This window comes from Equus asinus, chromosome 5 (assembly GCF_041296235.1).
Source record: "Equus asinus isolate D_3611 breed Donkey chromosome 5, EquAss-T2T_v2, whole genome shotgun sequence".
NCBI lineage: Eukaryota > Metazoa > Chordata > Mammalia > Perissodactyla > Equidae > Equus > Equus asinus.
The window spans coordinates 16,159,511-16,177,717 of record NC_091794.1 but is presented as its reverse complement, the minus strand read 5'-3'; the positions used below and the strand labels follow the sequence as shown (position 1 = coordinate 16,177,717).

The 18,207-nt window shown below is 43.7% G+C and overlaps 1 protein-coding gene across 1 annotated transcript in view; it reads left to right on the top strand.

Annotated features, from left to right (window-relative positions):
* Positions 1-17,708, top strand: part of DRD3 (dopamine receptor D3) — a 42,095-nt gene extending 24,387 nt beyond the window's left edge. The window contains exons 4-7 of the mRNA XM_070508866.1: positions 3,234-3,376; positions 10,468-10,664; positions 14,766-15,048; positions 16,181-17,708. Coding sequence (XP_070364967.1) covers positions 3,234-3,376; positions 10,468-10,664; positions 14,766-15,048; positions 16,181-16,377 — 820 coding nt within the window. The 3' untranslated portion in view covers positions 16,378-17,708. The remainder of the gene's footprint in view (positions 1-3,233; positions 3,377-10,467; positions 10,665-14,765; positions 15,049-16,180) is intronic.
* Positions 17,709-18,207: the final 499 nt, after the last annotated feature.

Sequence of the window (18,207 nt, the reverse complement as noted above, 5' to 3'; positions counted from 1 at the left end):
GGGTGGGTCGTCATGAGCCTCCTTTGAGGTTGGTGTAGGATATTAATTTTGACCTTATTAATTAGACCTCTATGTCTTCTCTTGAGAAAGAAGCCACCTCTGTCACACATTATGCTTCCAAGGCCAAGTTCTGCAGAGTCTGCCTCCGTCTCAGCCCTCAGAGCTGACTCTCAAGCTGCCCTTTGGGGAATACAAATGTTAATACATGAACTCTAAGGCCAGATAACCGAGAGACAGCTGAGTCACGCAGGCTGTCACATACGGAAGGAGCATCGGGAGCGCCTCCCCAACCGCTGCAGCCCAGAGTCTGTCCTTCCCTTCCTCAGCCCAAAGCCTTGGGGTGCACAAGAGGAGCTAAGGAGGCTCCTGCTCTGAATCTGGCCTCCAGGTACGCTTCCACTGAGAAGACAAGGAAGAATTGAGCTTATGTAGACCCAGCTATACAGGTTAAATCTCTTGAGCCGGGCTAGGATTAGAATTGTCCTCTTGGGGGGAAGGAGGTCTTCAGGATCCACAAGGCAATCAATCAACAGCTTCTTCCGACTTGCTTTGTGCAAGGACCTATGGGGAATACCAAAGCTCTAAGATGATTTGAGCCATCAAGTGACTTAAATCATATGGGGGCTGTTCCTCTCCAGCCATGAGGCAAGTTCAATAATGAGGCAAGACAACTGCATGCAGAAGAGCAATGTGATTGATTGGCATGGGAGTGTTATGCGTCCAGAGTTAGAGGTCTCTGTCAGATGGAGAGGACAGAGAAGGTTGTTGGAAAGCTGGTCTGGGATTAAGGGAGGGCAAGATCGAGCTCCTCAGGGAAGGATAAGGGAAAACGAATTGAATGAAGACACCGGTCTCTGGCTGTTAAAGAGACCCACCACCAGGCCTGTTTGGCTGGAGTTATAAGTAAGAGTCAGTTATAAGGACTGTCAGGTTGGCAAGGCAAGTCGGAGTCATGCTGAGGAAGGCTGAGTATTGACAGTGTATTTGTTTTCTTTTGCTGTGTAACAAATTATCACAAATTTAGTGGCTTAAACTATACTCATTTTTTATTTCACAGTTTCTGAGATCAGAAGTCTGTGCACAGTGCAGGCGGGTTCTCTGGTCAGGGCTGGAACCAAGGCGTAGGCTGGGTTGTGTTCTCTTCTAGAACTTGGAGTCCTCTTCCAAACTCATTCAGGTGGTTGGTAAAACTCAGTTCCTTGCAGTTGTGGGCCTGAGGTCCCTACCTTCTTGATGGCTGTCAACCAGGGGCTCTTCTCAGCTCTGTAGGCCTTTTGCTGTTCCCTGACACACAACCTTTTCAAAAACACAGCAGTTTTCTCATTCAAGGCCAGCAGGAAGTTTTTTCATACTTTGAATCTCTCTGAATTCAAGAAAGGCCTAGTCTCTTTTAAGGGCTTACCAGATTAGGTCAGGCCCATTTAGGACTATCTTCCTTTTCATTAACTCAAAATCAATTGATAGGAGTAATATTACATCATATTCACAGATTCGGCCTGTATTCAATGGGATGGGATCCTACAGGGCAGAAATCTTGGGGGACATCTTAGAATTCTGCCTATCTCAGGGATAGGGTGAAGGGGTGACGTGATGAAATCTATTTTTGGAACCTGGCGGTAAGGGACCAGCTTGGATACTGTGGTCATCACACAGAGCAGGTAGTAGGAAATAGATGTGTGGATAAATGGGGAGGACATCATAATGGGCAAATTACAGGACCTGATGTCCATCTGTCTAAAATGTCCTTCCCATACCTTACCTCATGGCTGGCTCCCTCTTACCCCATTCATTTGTCTTCCCATTCTATATTGGTTTGCCCCTTCTTTACCACGTCCATTATCCTCAAACATGTCACCCAGCTTACTCCTTTCATGATACTCTTCTTTTTATGTTAACTTCTTTTTTTGTCCATCCACTCCACTCAGCTCCAAGCTCAATAAGGACAAGGACAGTGTCCCAGTTGCACGTCTCTATATTTCCAGAATAGAGGCTGGCACGTGGGAGGGACTCAATAAATATTGAATGAATGCAAGATTAAATGAATGAATGAGTAAATGATGCAGAAGGGTCAAGAGGGAGTCAAAAGGCCTGAGTATTGGATCTGGATGTCTTGAAAAAAACAGGAAGTAGAACCAGATTAAGGGATGTAAGGAGGTAGGGAGATCTATTTCAGATAACTTGCGTTTGAGACAACCATGGAACAATTGTCCAGGTAAGTCCCACAAGCAGCTGGAAATGTGTGTGAGGAGTTGCCACAGAAAAGACAACAATGTCCAACAAAAATAAGGAACTATGCTTTGACCATGTAAAAACATGTGCCGTAGACTGAATGTTTGTGTCCCCCCAGAATTTGTATGTTGAAATCCTAGGCCCCAAAGTAATGGTATCAAGTGGTGGGAACTTTGGGTGATGACTAGGTCATGAGGGTGGAGCCTTCATGAATGAGATTAGTGCCCTTAAAAAGAAACCCTAGAAAGCTCCCTTGCCCCTTCCGCCATGCGAGGACACAATGAGAAGATAGCTGTCTGTGAGCTTGGAAGTGGGCCCTCACCAGACACTGAATCTGCTGGCACCTTGATCTTTGACTTCCTAGCCTTATGAACTGTGAAAAATAAATGTTTGTTGTTTAAGCCACCCAGTCTATGATGCTTTTGATCTAGTAGCCTGAACATACTAAGACAGCTGAAAACTGGATGTTAAAATAAGCCTTCATTGGCTATTACTTATCTCTATTTTCAAAGTCTCTGCTGCTTGGTATGGCTGTCACTATGAGGGTTGGAATTTATTTTAGGATACAAGCAGGGGTCACCATCCTCTTTGGGCGCAATTCTACCATTATCTCAAAACTGTGGGAGAAATCAAGGGCACACAGACCAGCGTGGAGAGTCAGGGTTAAGGGTATGTGAATATAAGGCTTGGATATGCTGGCCCATCAATCAGCTCTGGTAACGAAGTTCTCCAGCAACAACGCAGTGTTGTTGTAGGAACTTTTTTATTCCTTCTTCCTCTCTCTGCTCGGCCCCCTCATTGAGTTCTTCATGTATCTTATCTCAGCCTTTCTACTGTATTCACTCAAAAAGCCTTTTCTGTTTAACTTTCTCCAACCAGATTATTTTTCTCATGCCACATGTATTGACCTGATTATGTCTCTAGTGACCTCTTTCAACTTGTCTTTCGAAGAGTTCTCCCATCCTTTCCTGTCATGTCTCTCCTCTCTCCCCTTCCTTTTGCAGGTACACTGCAGTGGTCATGCCGGTTCACTACCAACATGGCACTGGACAGAGCTCCTGTCGGCGTGTGGCCCTCATGATTACAGCCGTCTGGGTACTGTCCTTTGCTGTGTCTTGCCCTCTCCTCTTTGGCTTCAACACCACAGGTATCAATGACGGCCCCACTTCCAACTCCCTTGTGATTCACAGCACACCTGAGTCGCTGTGAGTGGTGCTCAGCCCTGAAATTTCTGACCCATGGTCAGTGCACTCTGTAATCCAATGAGGATGCCATAGACTGCACAGCTTTGGCCTTTGTTGATTATAAATAAAACATAAAGCAAAACCTCATCAATTATTGGCATGAGAGTAAAGTTCTGCCCCAATTAGTGAAAAGTCTGGCTTATCTCTATTTTGAAAGAAATGTCATTGTATTCATTTGAAGAAATGTGCCAGATAAAAAACTAAACTGTATTAATAATTCAGGTGAGGTTTGCTAATGAAAAGATGACAGTTCATAAAGGACTTACAATGCAAAAAACATATCATAAAAGCCTTCGAGTAGGATATAGGTTTCTAACTTTTTACTCAATAAGAATCATCTGGAATTTGGAAATAAGTATGGATTCCCAAATTATTGGAAGATGTATTTCTTGTATTTTAGTATACAGAAATTCTGACCATGATGGTTGGTCCATGGTACATCGTCTATTGGCTGGATGGATGGACGGATGGATGGTTGGATGGATGGATGGATGGACAGATGGGTGAACAGTGTGTATGTCTGAGATGTTTGGGATTTTAGACATAAGACACTAACTAAATTTACACCTCATGTGGATCAGGGCCTTCTATGTCTGTTCCATGTCTGTCTTTCAGTCTCAGGAATTTCATGTGTTGAATGAAAACTATTAGCACACATAGAAAAGTTATGAGTATTGACAATAAACACTGAGTGTTTGCTAAAAGAGAACTGATTGACTCATGTTCTAGTGTTCCTCTGGATTGGTTCATTCAATTCCCACTGTGTCGCAGGTTTGTGAATTTCTGGTATATATGTATAAGTCACATAGCTGTGTGTTTGTATGTGTGCAGACATTATATGTAACATATATAAATACAGGCAAATCCTAACTTATAAATAGTCTTCAAAGAGTCATTTGCTGGACAATGATTTAGAGGTCAAAACTGCCTAAATTTAGGAAGACAGAGGCTCTCTGGTCAGAAAAACCTAGATTCAAACTCCAGTACTATTACTTACCAGCTGTGTCTCCTTGAACACATTTTTTGACTTTTCTGAATTAAGTTTCCTCATTGACAAATTTGAGATAATACAGTGGAGCATACACTTGAGCAAATTCAAATATATGGACTCAGGTTATGTATTTAGTTAGGGAGTTTTCAGTATTTATTTATACATATGGCCCCTTGCAAATAAGCCCAGCAACTTTATCTCTAAAGTCACAGGTTGCATTTGAATTCTTTATAATATATGACATGTTACTGCATGTATCATACATGTTTGCTTATTACTTTTCAGGGCTGTAGTAAAACCATGTATATCTTTATATGTGATTCAGGGGATTTTTCACAGCAAATTTCAACTCTATACAATTTTCACTTTACTGATTGACTTTAGACTAACCCTACCAATGATATAACTCCACTCTACCTCCTTCATAGAGCTTTTTTACTATTAAGTGAGGACTAAATTGGGATAACGTATATTGACATGCCAAGCACACACCACCTGCTCAAGGTCAGGCTTGTTTCTCTGCCATATTGAAGGTTAAGTAGCCAAGTTATCCACCAAATATTTGCCTGGTTAACTCAGGGTTTCCTAAAATATGATGTAGTCATCGTCTTTGCATTACTCTTTACCCTTAGTTACTTTATTATTTTAACTGAATGACATTTTCTACACGCAGACATGTGCTCACACACACATGCCAGAGCAACTTTCCCTAACACGACTATAGAGGCTCACTCTGGGGCTAAAATACCATTTTTGATGAGTGTTAAATGTGCTTTTTGGGTTAGTGTGAAACCTAAGCCACCTTCTACATCCTAGTTTCTGTATAAAAAGGCATTCTACGTCAGAACGTGTGGTAGGGGGCACTCCTACCACTGCTAGACCGGGGAACTGCTTACCCCCAGGCCAGCAGCAGATCCCCACCAATGTGTTCTGGGCCGAGTGGTTCCTCTTCCTCACTCCTGGAGGCTGGCAGGGGTGGTGCTACTCACTCACACACACAGACACGCGCACACCCCGGGCACAGTTAAAACAGTCTCCAAATCTGACGTGAGACAGACTTCCCAGTTACTGTCAACATCTAAAGTCGAGAAGAATGATGAGCTAATTGCAGTGGTGTTGCCACCGGTGACATCACTATTATTCCAGAAACAAAACTCAGAAAAATCTTTCCAAAAGGGTTTTCAAATATAGAATTGAGAAGGCAAAAATGGTCCATGACTGAGCATGTGCACGCTCACTTCTCTCTCATCTTTCTCATTCCTCTCCTACTTTTAACTTTATTAATAAGATTATATAGTAAGCCCTCCACTTATTTATATATTGTGTCCAAGTGCCAGGTCCATTGTAAGAGGCCGATAGATATTAACTAGTGTTATTGTTATTATTATTATTATTATTAGGTATTAGAAAAGATCTCTGTGCATCAAAATTGACTACGCATCTGCTCCAAGGAAAATCTGAACACTGGTAGCTCTGCTAGTGGTCAAAGGGACCAGTCACCTCATCCGGGAACACAGTTCAGGGAATTAGTGAGCAGAACTCAAGGCGGGCAAGCCCAGCCATCCTTCTCTGCCTCAGTCTGACCTTCACAGTGCAGCTTCATTATCTTGATAGATGTGGGTTCCTCCAGAACCTCTTCCATCTATATGGAAGTTCCCAAGTTCATTTGAAAGCTCAATATAAATGACTTCTCTCTGCCATTTTTTTCTGATCCCTCTGTGGAAAGCAGAGGAGAAATGGCAGGATACTACCAATGATACCTGATCTTGGAAGCGGCTGGACGTTCACTAAGAAGTGCAACACGACAAAGAACTTTCTGGCAGAGCTCTTCTTTTAGTGAAATGGGCTGCCACATGGGATTGTGAATTGTCGGAGAACATAAGGTAGAGAAAGTTTAAACTTCAGTTTCTTCCAACTTGGAGTTGCTCCTATTGTCTAGGAAAAGGTCAACATGCATTTCTGGGTGCGCACATAATGCAGGGTCTTGGGTCACAGAGAGTTCCAAGGCTGTGGGGCCTGGCTGACCAGTGTTGCCCCAGTGCCCAGCAGAGGCCCAGCAGTCTGGACAAATATACAGCAGCAGCAGCCCCTGACAGCAGTGGAGAATGCAACGTTAGTGCTAAAGGAAACCCTGAAGATTCCCGAATGAGCAGCCCCATGCCTTCATTTCACAGATAAGAAAACTAGCTAATAGTTAAATTTCTGCTAAATCAGATAGCTATTGTGTTATAAAAAAAATTCTACAATGAATACGCAATAGCTGATGACAAGGGTTTTAAAAACCTTCAAGAGAGGAAAATCTTAAGGTTAAGAAAATCCTATCAGCTGTCTTAACTTCCCTTTGAAACAAGGCAATGGAGGAGGGCTATTTAGATTTGAGCAATAGAATGCCTCCCCTGGCTTTCAGGACTCTGGAGCTGGTGGGAGTTTGGTTGAGAAGCACAAAATTAAACAGATAATAGGCTCATCCTAAAATCAGATTCACCAGGATCTTCTATCTTTGGAAACAAGTTAAGGGCAAATCTTCAGTGAGTTTGGAGTGCACTAATCTCTCCAGTCAACTGCTTTTGGCCTTGCTGTTCACATCACTGTGGGACTCAAGTTCCCAGGCTAGCCCACAAAAGTCTCCTTGACCCCTTAGTAGAGCTATTTAGTGTTTTTGTCACCCAGCACAGTGCATTGAACAGAGTAGGTCCTCCATAAACTTGTGTTAAATGAGTAAGTGGATGAATCCTCATCCTCATTGCTTTGTCCTAAAATGTTGAGATTAGTCGGGATAAACATCCCCACTCTCAGAGAATGAAGAGTAACCCCCCGGCCTTCCCCATTATCCTCCAGCCAGTGACTGCCTGTGTGCTTGCATAAATGTTCATTTGTTCACTCTGCTCGTTTATTCATCGTTCAGGTATTCATTCAATAACTGTTGTGCTGATGGCACAGTACTGTTTTGGGTAAATAATCAGGACAACCCACCTCATCTCTTGGGGAAGCCTCAGCTCCTGGGCCTCACTGCCCTCACCACCTCCTCAGGACTCAGCAGAGAGAAGTTTCTGGAGTGGCTGGTGTGTGGTGCTTTACTCTGTCTTGCTGAGAGGACGCATACCCAGGCCAGCCCTGGCAGAGGCTTGGGCAGGGCCCACTCACTGGCCACCCGCCTGCAGCATTGATCTGCCTGTTGACAGGCCTCACGGGACTGCATAGCATGGGAAATCCTGGGCGGGGCTGCAAAGCCCAACCTCAGGGCCACAACAGTTCACTGAGACACAGGAGGCAGGAAGGGATGACAGCACAGGCTCAGCAATGGATGGTGTCTGAGGGCCTTCATGGACCAGGGATCCTGAAAGAGCTACGGGCTCCCTCTTCACTCTCTCTCATACATATGCTTTCAATGGTTTTAATGGAAAAATAAATACTTGCACATGATTAAACATAAGCTGTAAGGAGATACACACACACACTTATATGTAGGTGTCCCTTCTCCCCTAGATTGCTAATTCCCCATCTCCCCCACTAGAAGCAAACACTCATATTCTTGAAAGATAATGCTTGAAACAAGCATTATCGTCTGTGTGTGTATATATGTATGTATATATACAAATGTATTGTGTATTTTTACACACATAGAAGCATGTTGTACCCATTTTTGCTCCTGGTTCTTTAAAAGTAGTAGTTAATATATAAAATTTAGATGTCAGCCTCCCAGAATCCAGAGGAGGGTAGAGAAGAGTCAAAGGTGTATCTGGAAGGACAGATGGGGAATAGCCAGCACACCAATGATGGCAGCAAGATGAGTCGTGGCAGAGTAGCCCTGCCACCCCTCTGGGCCCCTTCTCACTAGCAAAACACGCTGAGGCACATCCTCTTTATAGGAGGAGTTGGCGTCGCGGTGAGATGCTGACAACAGGGGAACTGATGTCAGGGGAGGGGCTGATCGCCTCCAGCATGGCTCCATATTGATTCAGAAAGACCACCAGCTGCCCCCCATCCCTACCTCCAGCCCCATCCCCGCCAGGGCAACAGAAGATGCCAATTTGGGGCCCACTGCTCAAAACTTTGTGAGCTGTTTCCTAAACGATGCTGACACAGGCTTTGGTGAGATGACATTAACTTTACTTGAGTTTTTCCCCCTCCCCAAGAGAGTCAGAGAATTTGGGAGTAACTTGTAAAGATTCTGGTGGCAGTGCTATCATTAAAATGCCTCCCCAAGCGCTGAGCACACTCTTCTTTTCATTTTAATTTTTAGCTGTTGCTCCCTTCCCTCCCCTGCAAATATTGTTCCTTATAAGAATGTCTCCACATTTCCATGCCAAATGATACCTTCCTTTGTAAATTCAAAAGGCTCAGAGGAGGTAAATAATAAATACTAATAGTAAAGAATAAATAACAATAATAATAGTTACAATTAACTCTCATTAATTCTCACAACTACTGTAGGAGACAATATTTTTATCCTCCTTCTACAGATAATGAAACTGAGGCTTGGCATAGTTTAGTAACGTGCCCAAGATCACACAGTTAATAGATGGCATATGTGGGTCTCACACCTTGGACTGCCCGGCCTCTGCTACCTCAGGAGACCAAGAGCAGAATGAGGGGTCCATGTGGCCGCTGCCCTCTTCCCACAACTTCACACTGAAGCTGCTTCTCCTGAGGCCAGATTTTGAGTTGGAGAATCCCCAACCCTTTTTGAAGATTGGCCAAGTGTCCCAACCGTTTTGCTGTTAATGGTGGACAGAGCACAAATGTGCCATGGCTCAATGGTAGAGGGGGATGGAGAGTCAAAAATCACATAAAAAACCTTGGTTTTTGGGTCAGATTGGCTGGAGGAACATATCCAGGCCCTGTACCTTTCAGGCTGTGCAACACTGGGTCAGTTACTGAACCTCTCTGAGCCTTAGTCTACTCATCTGAGAATAGAGACAGTAATGGCACCTGTCTCACATAGTGATTAGTGATTAGGTAAGCCTTAGTGATTGGGTAAGATAATGTGTATAGCCTCTGGCACAACACCTGGAAAATGTTAGTTTTCTTCCTTTTCTCTTCCAAGGTGGGGCAAGTTCCAGGCCCTAGCCTGGGCAGTGGAGGAGTCTCAATATCGGCTAGTGAAGAAGGCAAGGCTACAGGGACCTCCTAAGAAGGAGTAGCGGGAGCATTTCAGGACGCAAACCAGGGACAAGGACACTCCTCAGTTCACATTGTCTATGGTGACAATATCCTTACTCGCCATCTGCCCATCTCACCCCCGACCAGTGCTAGGATTCCCTGAATAATCAAATGCCTGTCTCATATTCAGCCACCACCTGCCTCACATCCTGGATTCAAAATTGGAGACGTGGCATTCTCAGCAGAGAAGCCTCCCTCCCTTCATTGTGTCCAACAATCCTTTAATGCCTCCACACAGCAGGCCATTTTCTGGGGGAGCCTCTGCCCTGTAGCTCTGTGACAGTCTCCCCAGCCTCCCAGACCACATTCCTCTGTGACATTTAGAGCAGCATATGGAAGGGATCATCTGTCTGTCTAGACTGTGAGCTCCTCGAAGGGCGGACACCGAGTCTTAGGCATCCTTGCAGCCCAAGTGTAGAGCAGCATCTGGCATGGAATCATTGGTAAATTTTCTTCTTCAGTGAACTGTGAGTGACACAAAGATGAATTAGACCTACCCTCAGGGAGCTGACAACGTAGGTGTCAGAGACTGTCCCACCTTCACAACTTAACACTCAAGACTTGTGTGCTAACCACACAAAAGAGGCAAAACTTAAGGGCTATGGGGCACAAAAGAAGTCAGAGTCGCTTCTGCCTGAGCAACTCAAGGAAGCCTCTATGGATGAGGCAGCATGTGACCTGGGACATGTGGTAGGTGGGACCAGCATCTCCTGCTTCTCAAAGCTCCGTGTGGCTTAGACGGTAGCAATAGCACATGTGATATGGGACCATATTGTATGCTCCCCACTGAGGTCTCATACTTTGCAAACAGCTCTGCTTTCTCCCTTCTCTCACTCACAGGGGACCCCAGCGTCTGCTCCATCTCCAACCCTGATTTTGTCATCTACTCTTCAGTAGTGTCCTTCTACCTGCCCTTTGGAGTGACTGTCCTCGTCTATGCCAGGATCTATGTGGTATTGAGACAGAGGAGACGGAAACGGATCCTCACTCGACAGAACAGCCAGTGCATCAGTGTCAGACCCGGCTTCCCTCAACAAGTAAGCACCCTGGAGGGGCAGAGAGAGACCATACTCAACCCCATGGCCTCCCAGTCTTGTGTCCAGCAGTGCATGCTTTTGTCTGTGCTGCCCATGCCACATTGATGACACCCATCTGACGCCCACCTTTTAATCTACTAGTATTGGCTATGCTTTAGAGATAGGAAATCCAATCTCAAAGTGCTTTGATCCTCTTCCCTACAGCACACTGCACTTGGCAAGATGATAGGAAAGTTTCTGGGCTTGTTCTGCTTCTGTTCAAAGTCTTTCATCACGCCCAAATGGCCAGCAGTTCAGACGCCACCTAGGGTTTGAAGTTTTAGTGTAGCAGCTGTACCATGCACTGCTGGTAGGTTCCCAGGACTGACTTTCGGGCCGGACCACTCATTCCAAGAATCATCATTTGGGGTCCATCAAAACCTCTTTTCTTTACTAGATCTGCCCCTGTGTCAAGGCACTGACCTTGGTGGAAGGGGATGCTGATGCTGCATTTTATTGAGTCTTCCTAGGCTCTGAAAAGGAAGGTCATTGCCTCAGCACTGACCTTTCAGTTGCTTGGGCTGTAAATTCTGCCGATCTCAGTACCTGGAGTATGGTTCTAGATGTACTTAAAGCATGAATGGATGAATACCAATCACTTACAATCTGCTAGGGAAGGGAGAGCAGGAATATTATCCAGCTTCCGCCTTTGTGGAACTTAGAATATAGACAAGATAACAAAGCACACCTCCACCCAAAGTTATGAACGGCCCCAAACTGAACGGATGTTTGCGAAATGTGAGATGAAGACAACAAGCCCCTAAATAGTTAAGTGCTGTGGAGGTTATGAGAAGAAAGAGGTCAATATGCTCAGGAAAGGGCCTCAAGGACGGAATATGAACTGAATTTGATCTTGAAGGCAGGTCCAATTTGAATGTCGAGATCAACCTATAGTGACCTGAGTGATCATCAGACTGTTGAAGTCCAAGTCCCAAGGCTTAGATAGAACAAGAATATTGGCACCCATGAAGTAAGAAGCCAAGATCCAAGGTTGAGGATATAAACATATTGTATTCAAAGCATTGGCATCTATATGGCTCAACTATGTAGAACGCAACCCACAACTGTTTCTCCTTCAACCCACCCTAGTCTTCCTGTCTAAGGCTGCACCCCATTCGGCAGTTTTCATTAAGGGCCAGATTTCCATCAGATGCCACAGGGAAAATGGTAAGTAAGCCATGTCTTTGATTGTAGGAAAAGAATAAGAGACCTTTTCTCAAGATGCTAGCCTGACTTGATTCCACTGCCATCCCAAAATGGAATCTAGCCCCCATCCCGCACTGTATCTATAATATATGACAGATCTGAGATCCTGCCTGATTTGAGCTTCAGAATTGGAATCATCAAACGATATTCAGAAAGCATGTGACTGTTGGACTAAATATCAAGGACTCTTGGATGTGGTGTGAAGATGCCATCTAGAGCCCCCTGTATTAGAGGGAAAAGGGCATCGATGAAACATACATGGGTGGGGCCAAGGAAAGCAGAGAAAGAAAACTAATGTGAGACTTTCAAGTGTTGTATTTGCCATTGAATTTGGGAAAAGCCAAGACAATTTCATGGTCACCCTAATCCATCTCCTTCCAATTCAAGCCAGCTCTGCCTTCCCAAGCAAGCCAAGTGCAGAGTGGAGCTTGAAAGTGTTAAATATGAGACCAGTACTCTTCTGCCTGAACCCCACAACCATGTAAATATTAGGAATAAAACTTCAAAGACCCATAATGATGAAGATCTGAGCATTGTTCGATTTCTGTATAGTTAAATAACCACTTTTTACACAGGCCTGGTCTGGGAGTTAGAGATTCTTGCTGTAAATGATTTTTAAAAAATAGATAAGAGGTGTAAGTTTGCCTATATCAAATCTAAGGTATGAGGAGGTTCCAAGCCCACAAGGAGGTAAAGTGGCGACCACTAAGGAGAGACTGGAGAAGCAAGAGGCTGGCAGTGCCAGGAGTGTGGAAAAATGGGTTCTGTCCTGCCATCTGGGAGTGGAGGGCTCTGCCAGCAAGAGGAAATCCACTGTTTCCTCCTGTCAGTCACAGAGGTGGTATAAGGATTTGCAGAGAGAGCTGAAAAATACACTCACCGATACACACTCTTGGAAGACTCACTCTCCTTCCGTAGGGCTGAATTCCCACCTCTGTAAAATGGAGGCAAGGTGAACTAGCTCCATGTTCTCAAATCTGAGATTTCATACACGCTCTTAAAAATTTGTCCCCATCCCTTAGATTAAGAAATCATGCATTAGAAGTTAAATATTGTCACTTTTAGAGATCACTAGATGCCAGCACCATCATAAACGTAATCTTGCTTATAAATGATCATTCAGATAAAACACCATATGTTTATATAATTATCAGAAAACCTCCTCAAAATAAAAACCCCCAAATTTTTAAATATATGATACTAGAATCCCTATGAATAAGTCTGTGGAGCACATTTTTAAAAATACTGTATCATCTTGAAGGCCTCTTGCATTCCTGCATTCAGAAATGTTTCTGGGTGTGCACAGTGTCCTAGCATCATATATCTGGAAGACTGTGATTCCTTGAACTAAGGAGAGAGTAGTGAGGGTTCTTGGTTGCTGACACTGACTAACTTATATGGAAAAAGAAATTTATTGGAAGGAAATCAAGTAGCTCAGACTCAAGGAGAAGGCTGAAGAACAGCTTCAGAAGATACTATTCACGCCTAAGGAGGAATCTAGCTAGAAGACCTAGGACACTGGACATTAACTGTCACCACTGCCAGATGAATTCCGAAGTCTCCCTGCTTCACTGGCTCTAATTCAAGGTCTTAGGTGCAAATCTCCAACTGGCTAGGCTTGGTTCTTGTGCCAGAGTTCTAGCTGCCCGGCGGCAGAGTTGAGGAGAATGAATATCCGGCTTTTAGGATTTCAGTAATGAGAGTTGAATGGTCCTGCTGCTACTCAAGATTGACACAGTCTGATTCTTCAAACATGGAAAGAAGTTCATACGCTAAGCACACACGCCTCCCCGCAAAGTACCAGAAACCTCCACATATTTTCAGTTTTCTACTCTCGGAGTCTACTCGTCCCAAACCTATTTTTCCCAATTTATTTTGTTTTGCAAATGTGACTCTGAGACATTTAATTAACTTGCCCAAGGATGCATCTACTATGTAGGAAAGCTGAGATGAAAATCCTGCGTTTTCTTTCGTTTTTTAACTTTTGTTATGGAAAATTTCAAAAGTAAAAGAGTAGAAAGACAAATATAACAAATCTTTCAGTAGCCATCAGCCAGCTTCAGCAATTATCAGCTCATGGCCAATCTTATTTCATCTCCACTCCTACCTACATTCACACCCCTCCACCCCACTGGATGTTATGATGCAAATCCCAAACATCCTGGCATTTCAACCAAAAGTATTCTGTAAGACTCTCTAAAGGATACAGACTCTCTTTTTTTCCTGAGGAAGATTAGCCCTGAGCTAACATCTGTGCCAGTCTTCCTCCACTTTATATGTGGGTCACCACCACAGCATGGCTGACGAGTATTGTGGGTCTACACCCAGGATCCACACCCGCTAACCTGGGCTACTAGAGCAGAGTGTGCCAAACTTAACCACTGCACTGTGGGGCCAGCCCTGATTCAGACTCTTTTATAAAACACATAACTACAATACATCACACTAAACAAATTTATAATTCCCTGATATCAGTAAATATCCAACCAATGTTCAAATTTCCCCAAGTGTCTTGTAAACTTTTTATATAGTTTATTTGAATTAAAATTCAAATAAGATCCATACTTTGCAAACGGTAATTGTTGTTGTTGTTGATCCTATGCTACTCTCCTTAAGGGATTATTGTGGTTCTCAAATGTTCTATATCTGGTAAGTGCTTTTATGTTGCAAAGTCAGAAGCAGATTTCATTTACCTTAACTTTCCATGGTCCCACTACTCTCGGATGTGCCCTCGGTAGGTTTCACACAATGACGGTTTCCTCTTCCTTCTTGGCATTCTCTTTCCTTTTCAGGAACATTCAGAAAATAAACAATATTCCCCAGAAATGTCAGGACCCTCTCTTGTCGCACCTGCAGCCCCTGTCCCCTGGCCGGGCACACATGGAGCTGAAGCGCTACTATAGCATCTGCCAAGATACTGCCTTGGGGAGACCAGGCTTTCAAGAAGGAGGAGGAGAGCTGAAAAAGGAGGGGAGGACTCGGAACTCCCTCAGCCCCACCATGGCCCCCAAGCTCAGCTTAGAGGTTCGAAAACTCAGTAACGGCAGGTTGTCGACATCCCTGAAGCTGGGGCCACTGCAACCTAGGGGAGTGCCCCTTCGGGAGAAGAAGGCAACCCAGATGCTGGTCATTGTGCTTGGTGAGTCTGGATGGGTTGAGCTGGGCTGGGTTGGATTAAGTTGGGTTAGGTGGAATTTGGTAGAGCTGGCAATGGGTACTAAGTTAACCACATTTAGCAGAAATTGGAAATCCATTGACTGTAATATTTATAAATGTTTATAATACAGTTGAAAAGTATTTATGTCTATGTTAACTCTAGTGGAAATTCAAAAGACCTAGAGTGAAATTTATGAAATATGAAACTGAACAAGTGACCTAATTGAGCTGTGTTTATCCATTGTGTTTGTTGTCTATCAAGTGGAGTTATAATGGGTAAATCAAATAATAAGTAAGATGATTCAATGAAATATCTGGCACATATTGGATAATTAGTAAATGCTTACTTATTCTAAAATATTAAGTGAAAAAATAGAGATGCAAAAAATACTGTCATGTGGTATGATAACATCTAGCTTATTTTAAATACAGAGGAAAAAACCTGAAAATTAATTCACCAAGATGTCAAAAGTAATTGTCTTTGAGTGGTGGGTGGTTATTTTTCTTCTTTCTACTTTTCTGTATTTATCACATTTTTCATAATGTACAAAACCAGGGCTAGTTTTCTAGTACAAAAGTAAAAAATTTATTGAAAGAAAGAAAGAAAAATGGATAAGTCACAGATATCATACAGAGTTAGTGACGGCAGTTCATGTTGTTCACTGTCACTGAAAAGCCTCAGTTTCTCAGATCTTAGAGACTATGAGAACCGCTAGACGTAATCTCCTCAACAGCAGGAACTGTGTCAATCGCATCTTTAAGGTCTTCTTCCCTAACAGTGCCTAGGATCAAGTCCTGCATGGCTAGACATTAAGTAAATATTTGAATTGAATTGAGAGGTAGAAAAGACTAGTAAAGAACTACCTAATGATCAAACTAGAAAACTGATTTTAAAAACAAAGGCCTGAGATGAATCAAAGACGTTAACATGTAGTTTTCTCATCCAAAACAAAAAGTGGCTAATCACACCTACTCATAGGCCTGGTATAAACATGAAATGTGTACGTAAAACTTCCAGCATAGTGGGTGGCGAGAACAGCCATGAGTCATTTTCATTTATAATGAAAGGAGTAAGTAAACCCCTTACCCAGTTTCTCTGTTTCTTTGCAACCTAGGGACCTTCATTGTCTGCTGGCTGCCATTCTTCTTGACCCACGTTCTCAATACCCACTGCGAAGCATGCCACGTGTCCCCAAGGCTTTACAGTGCCACAACATGGCTGGGGTACATGAACAGCGCCCTCAACCCTGTGATCTATACCACCTTCAATGTCGAGTTCCGCAAAGCCTTCCTCAAGATCCTGTCTTGCTGAAGGAGAAAAGAGAACATCCCCTGTGCCCACCTTTAGCTATCAGGCCATTGGGCCACTGGCCAGAGCCCGCTCAGCAAGACTGGATATCCTCTGGCATGTGGTAGGAAGAAGATTCCTGGAGCCAGGACACCCTGAGTGGCAGGTTGTCACCAACTGCTTCCTCCAAATCAGAACGTTCTACCTCCCCAGCTAAAATCTGACTTCATCCTGGCAATCTTCAAGTGGTGGGAGGCCCCTGAGTGATAAGCAATAATTCAGAAAGAAGCTGATAAAACATGACTTTACACATAAAAAAAATTGTCATCAGAGGCATGAGTCATTACCATGAAGGAAAAATGAACAGATCTCATAATTCTCAACTTGCCAGGGGTCCTTGAAATCTCAGCCAGTAAAGCATCTTGCAGAACAGCCAGTCTCTCTTCCTTCAAACCTCTAATTAACTGTCAGGCTAACCTTGTACTTTGGTGGGCCCGCTCTCTTTGGTCATTCTTTTCATTCATTATATCCTGAAATATAATGGCGAGGCCAGTGCTTCTGCCTCTCAGCAGAATCTGATTGGCTACATTTGGTGAGGGAAATTCCTCACGCTGAGGGGACATTGTCCCACATTGGGACCTGGACTTCATTTCAGACCTTGCTACCCTTGTATTTTAGCTCTAGCTAAGAAGGCCCTTTGATTCCATTTCCTTACTTTCAGAGTCTCAACTCCAGAGTAATTCAAGATGGGGATGTTAAGTAAAAAAGGAATGACAGTTCCTCCTGTGGTTTCACTGGTGAAACTTGTGGTTTAGAACATGGCTTAGATGCTATTCATAAGTCTATAAGGTTTTTCTACCCAGTCATCTCCAACTCCTGCTTAACAGAAACCCAATACTTCCAGACCCTGAAACCCACTAAGTATTAAGTGTATACAAAGTGCCAGTCACCTGCCAGGTTCTGGGTAAAAGACAATGAATAAGACAGCTCCTGCCCTCAAGGAGCCCACAACCTACTCCTGTGTTTGCCCATTTACTAAAAGGTAGTAGGGACTCATCTGGACTGCCAGAGGACCTCAGAAATGAGGGCACCAGGCAGAGTACCTGTCTGAAGCCATCACACAGACAGTCTTTGCAAAGTCCTAGCGCAGAACCTAAACATCACCACTCCAACAACTGAGATTAAAGGCATAATAAAAATGATGTGTCAATGTCATTCAAAATTGCGTTTAGAGAGAACTTGAATATTCTTTTACCTTTTCACCTACAGAAGCTATTTTTTATTGATTACAGAAATCAAGATACAACTTATGGATAATTTATAAAATGTTATCATCCTGAACTTCAATAAATTTACTGTTCAGAACTGTTAGGTCATAGGCATGACAGAAACCTGCTGCAAGGCTGTTAAAATTTTAAAGTGGACAAGACCTTTACAAGGAATCCAAGACTTTCTTGGCCCCGTCTTTATTCCTCTCACCCTTAAGTGTGTAAGAAGAAAACATATACCCCCAGTGAGCCAGTTACCTGTTACTCCTGCATGCTTTCAATGTGAGCATTTTTTTTAAAGGTATGTTTTTCGGTGAGGAAGATTGGCCCTGAGCTAACATCTGTTGCCAGTCATCCTCTCTTTTTTTCCTCCCCAAAACCCCACTACATAGTTGTATATCCTAGTTGCAAGTCCTTCTAGTTCTTCTATGTGGGATGCCGCCACAGCATGGCTTGATGAGCCATGTGTAGGTCCAGCCCAGGATCCAAACCAGTGAACGCCGGGCTGCCAAAGCAGAGTGCACAAACTTAACCACTTGGGCACGGGCCCCAATGCCAGCATTTTTTAAACGTTATCGTCTATAAC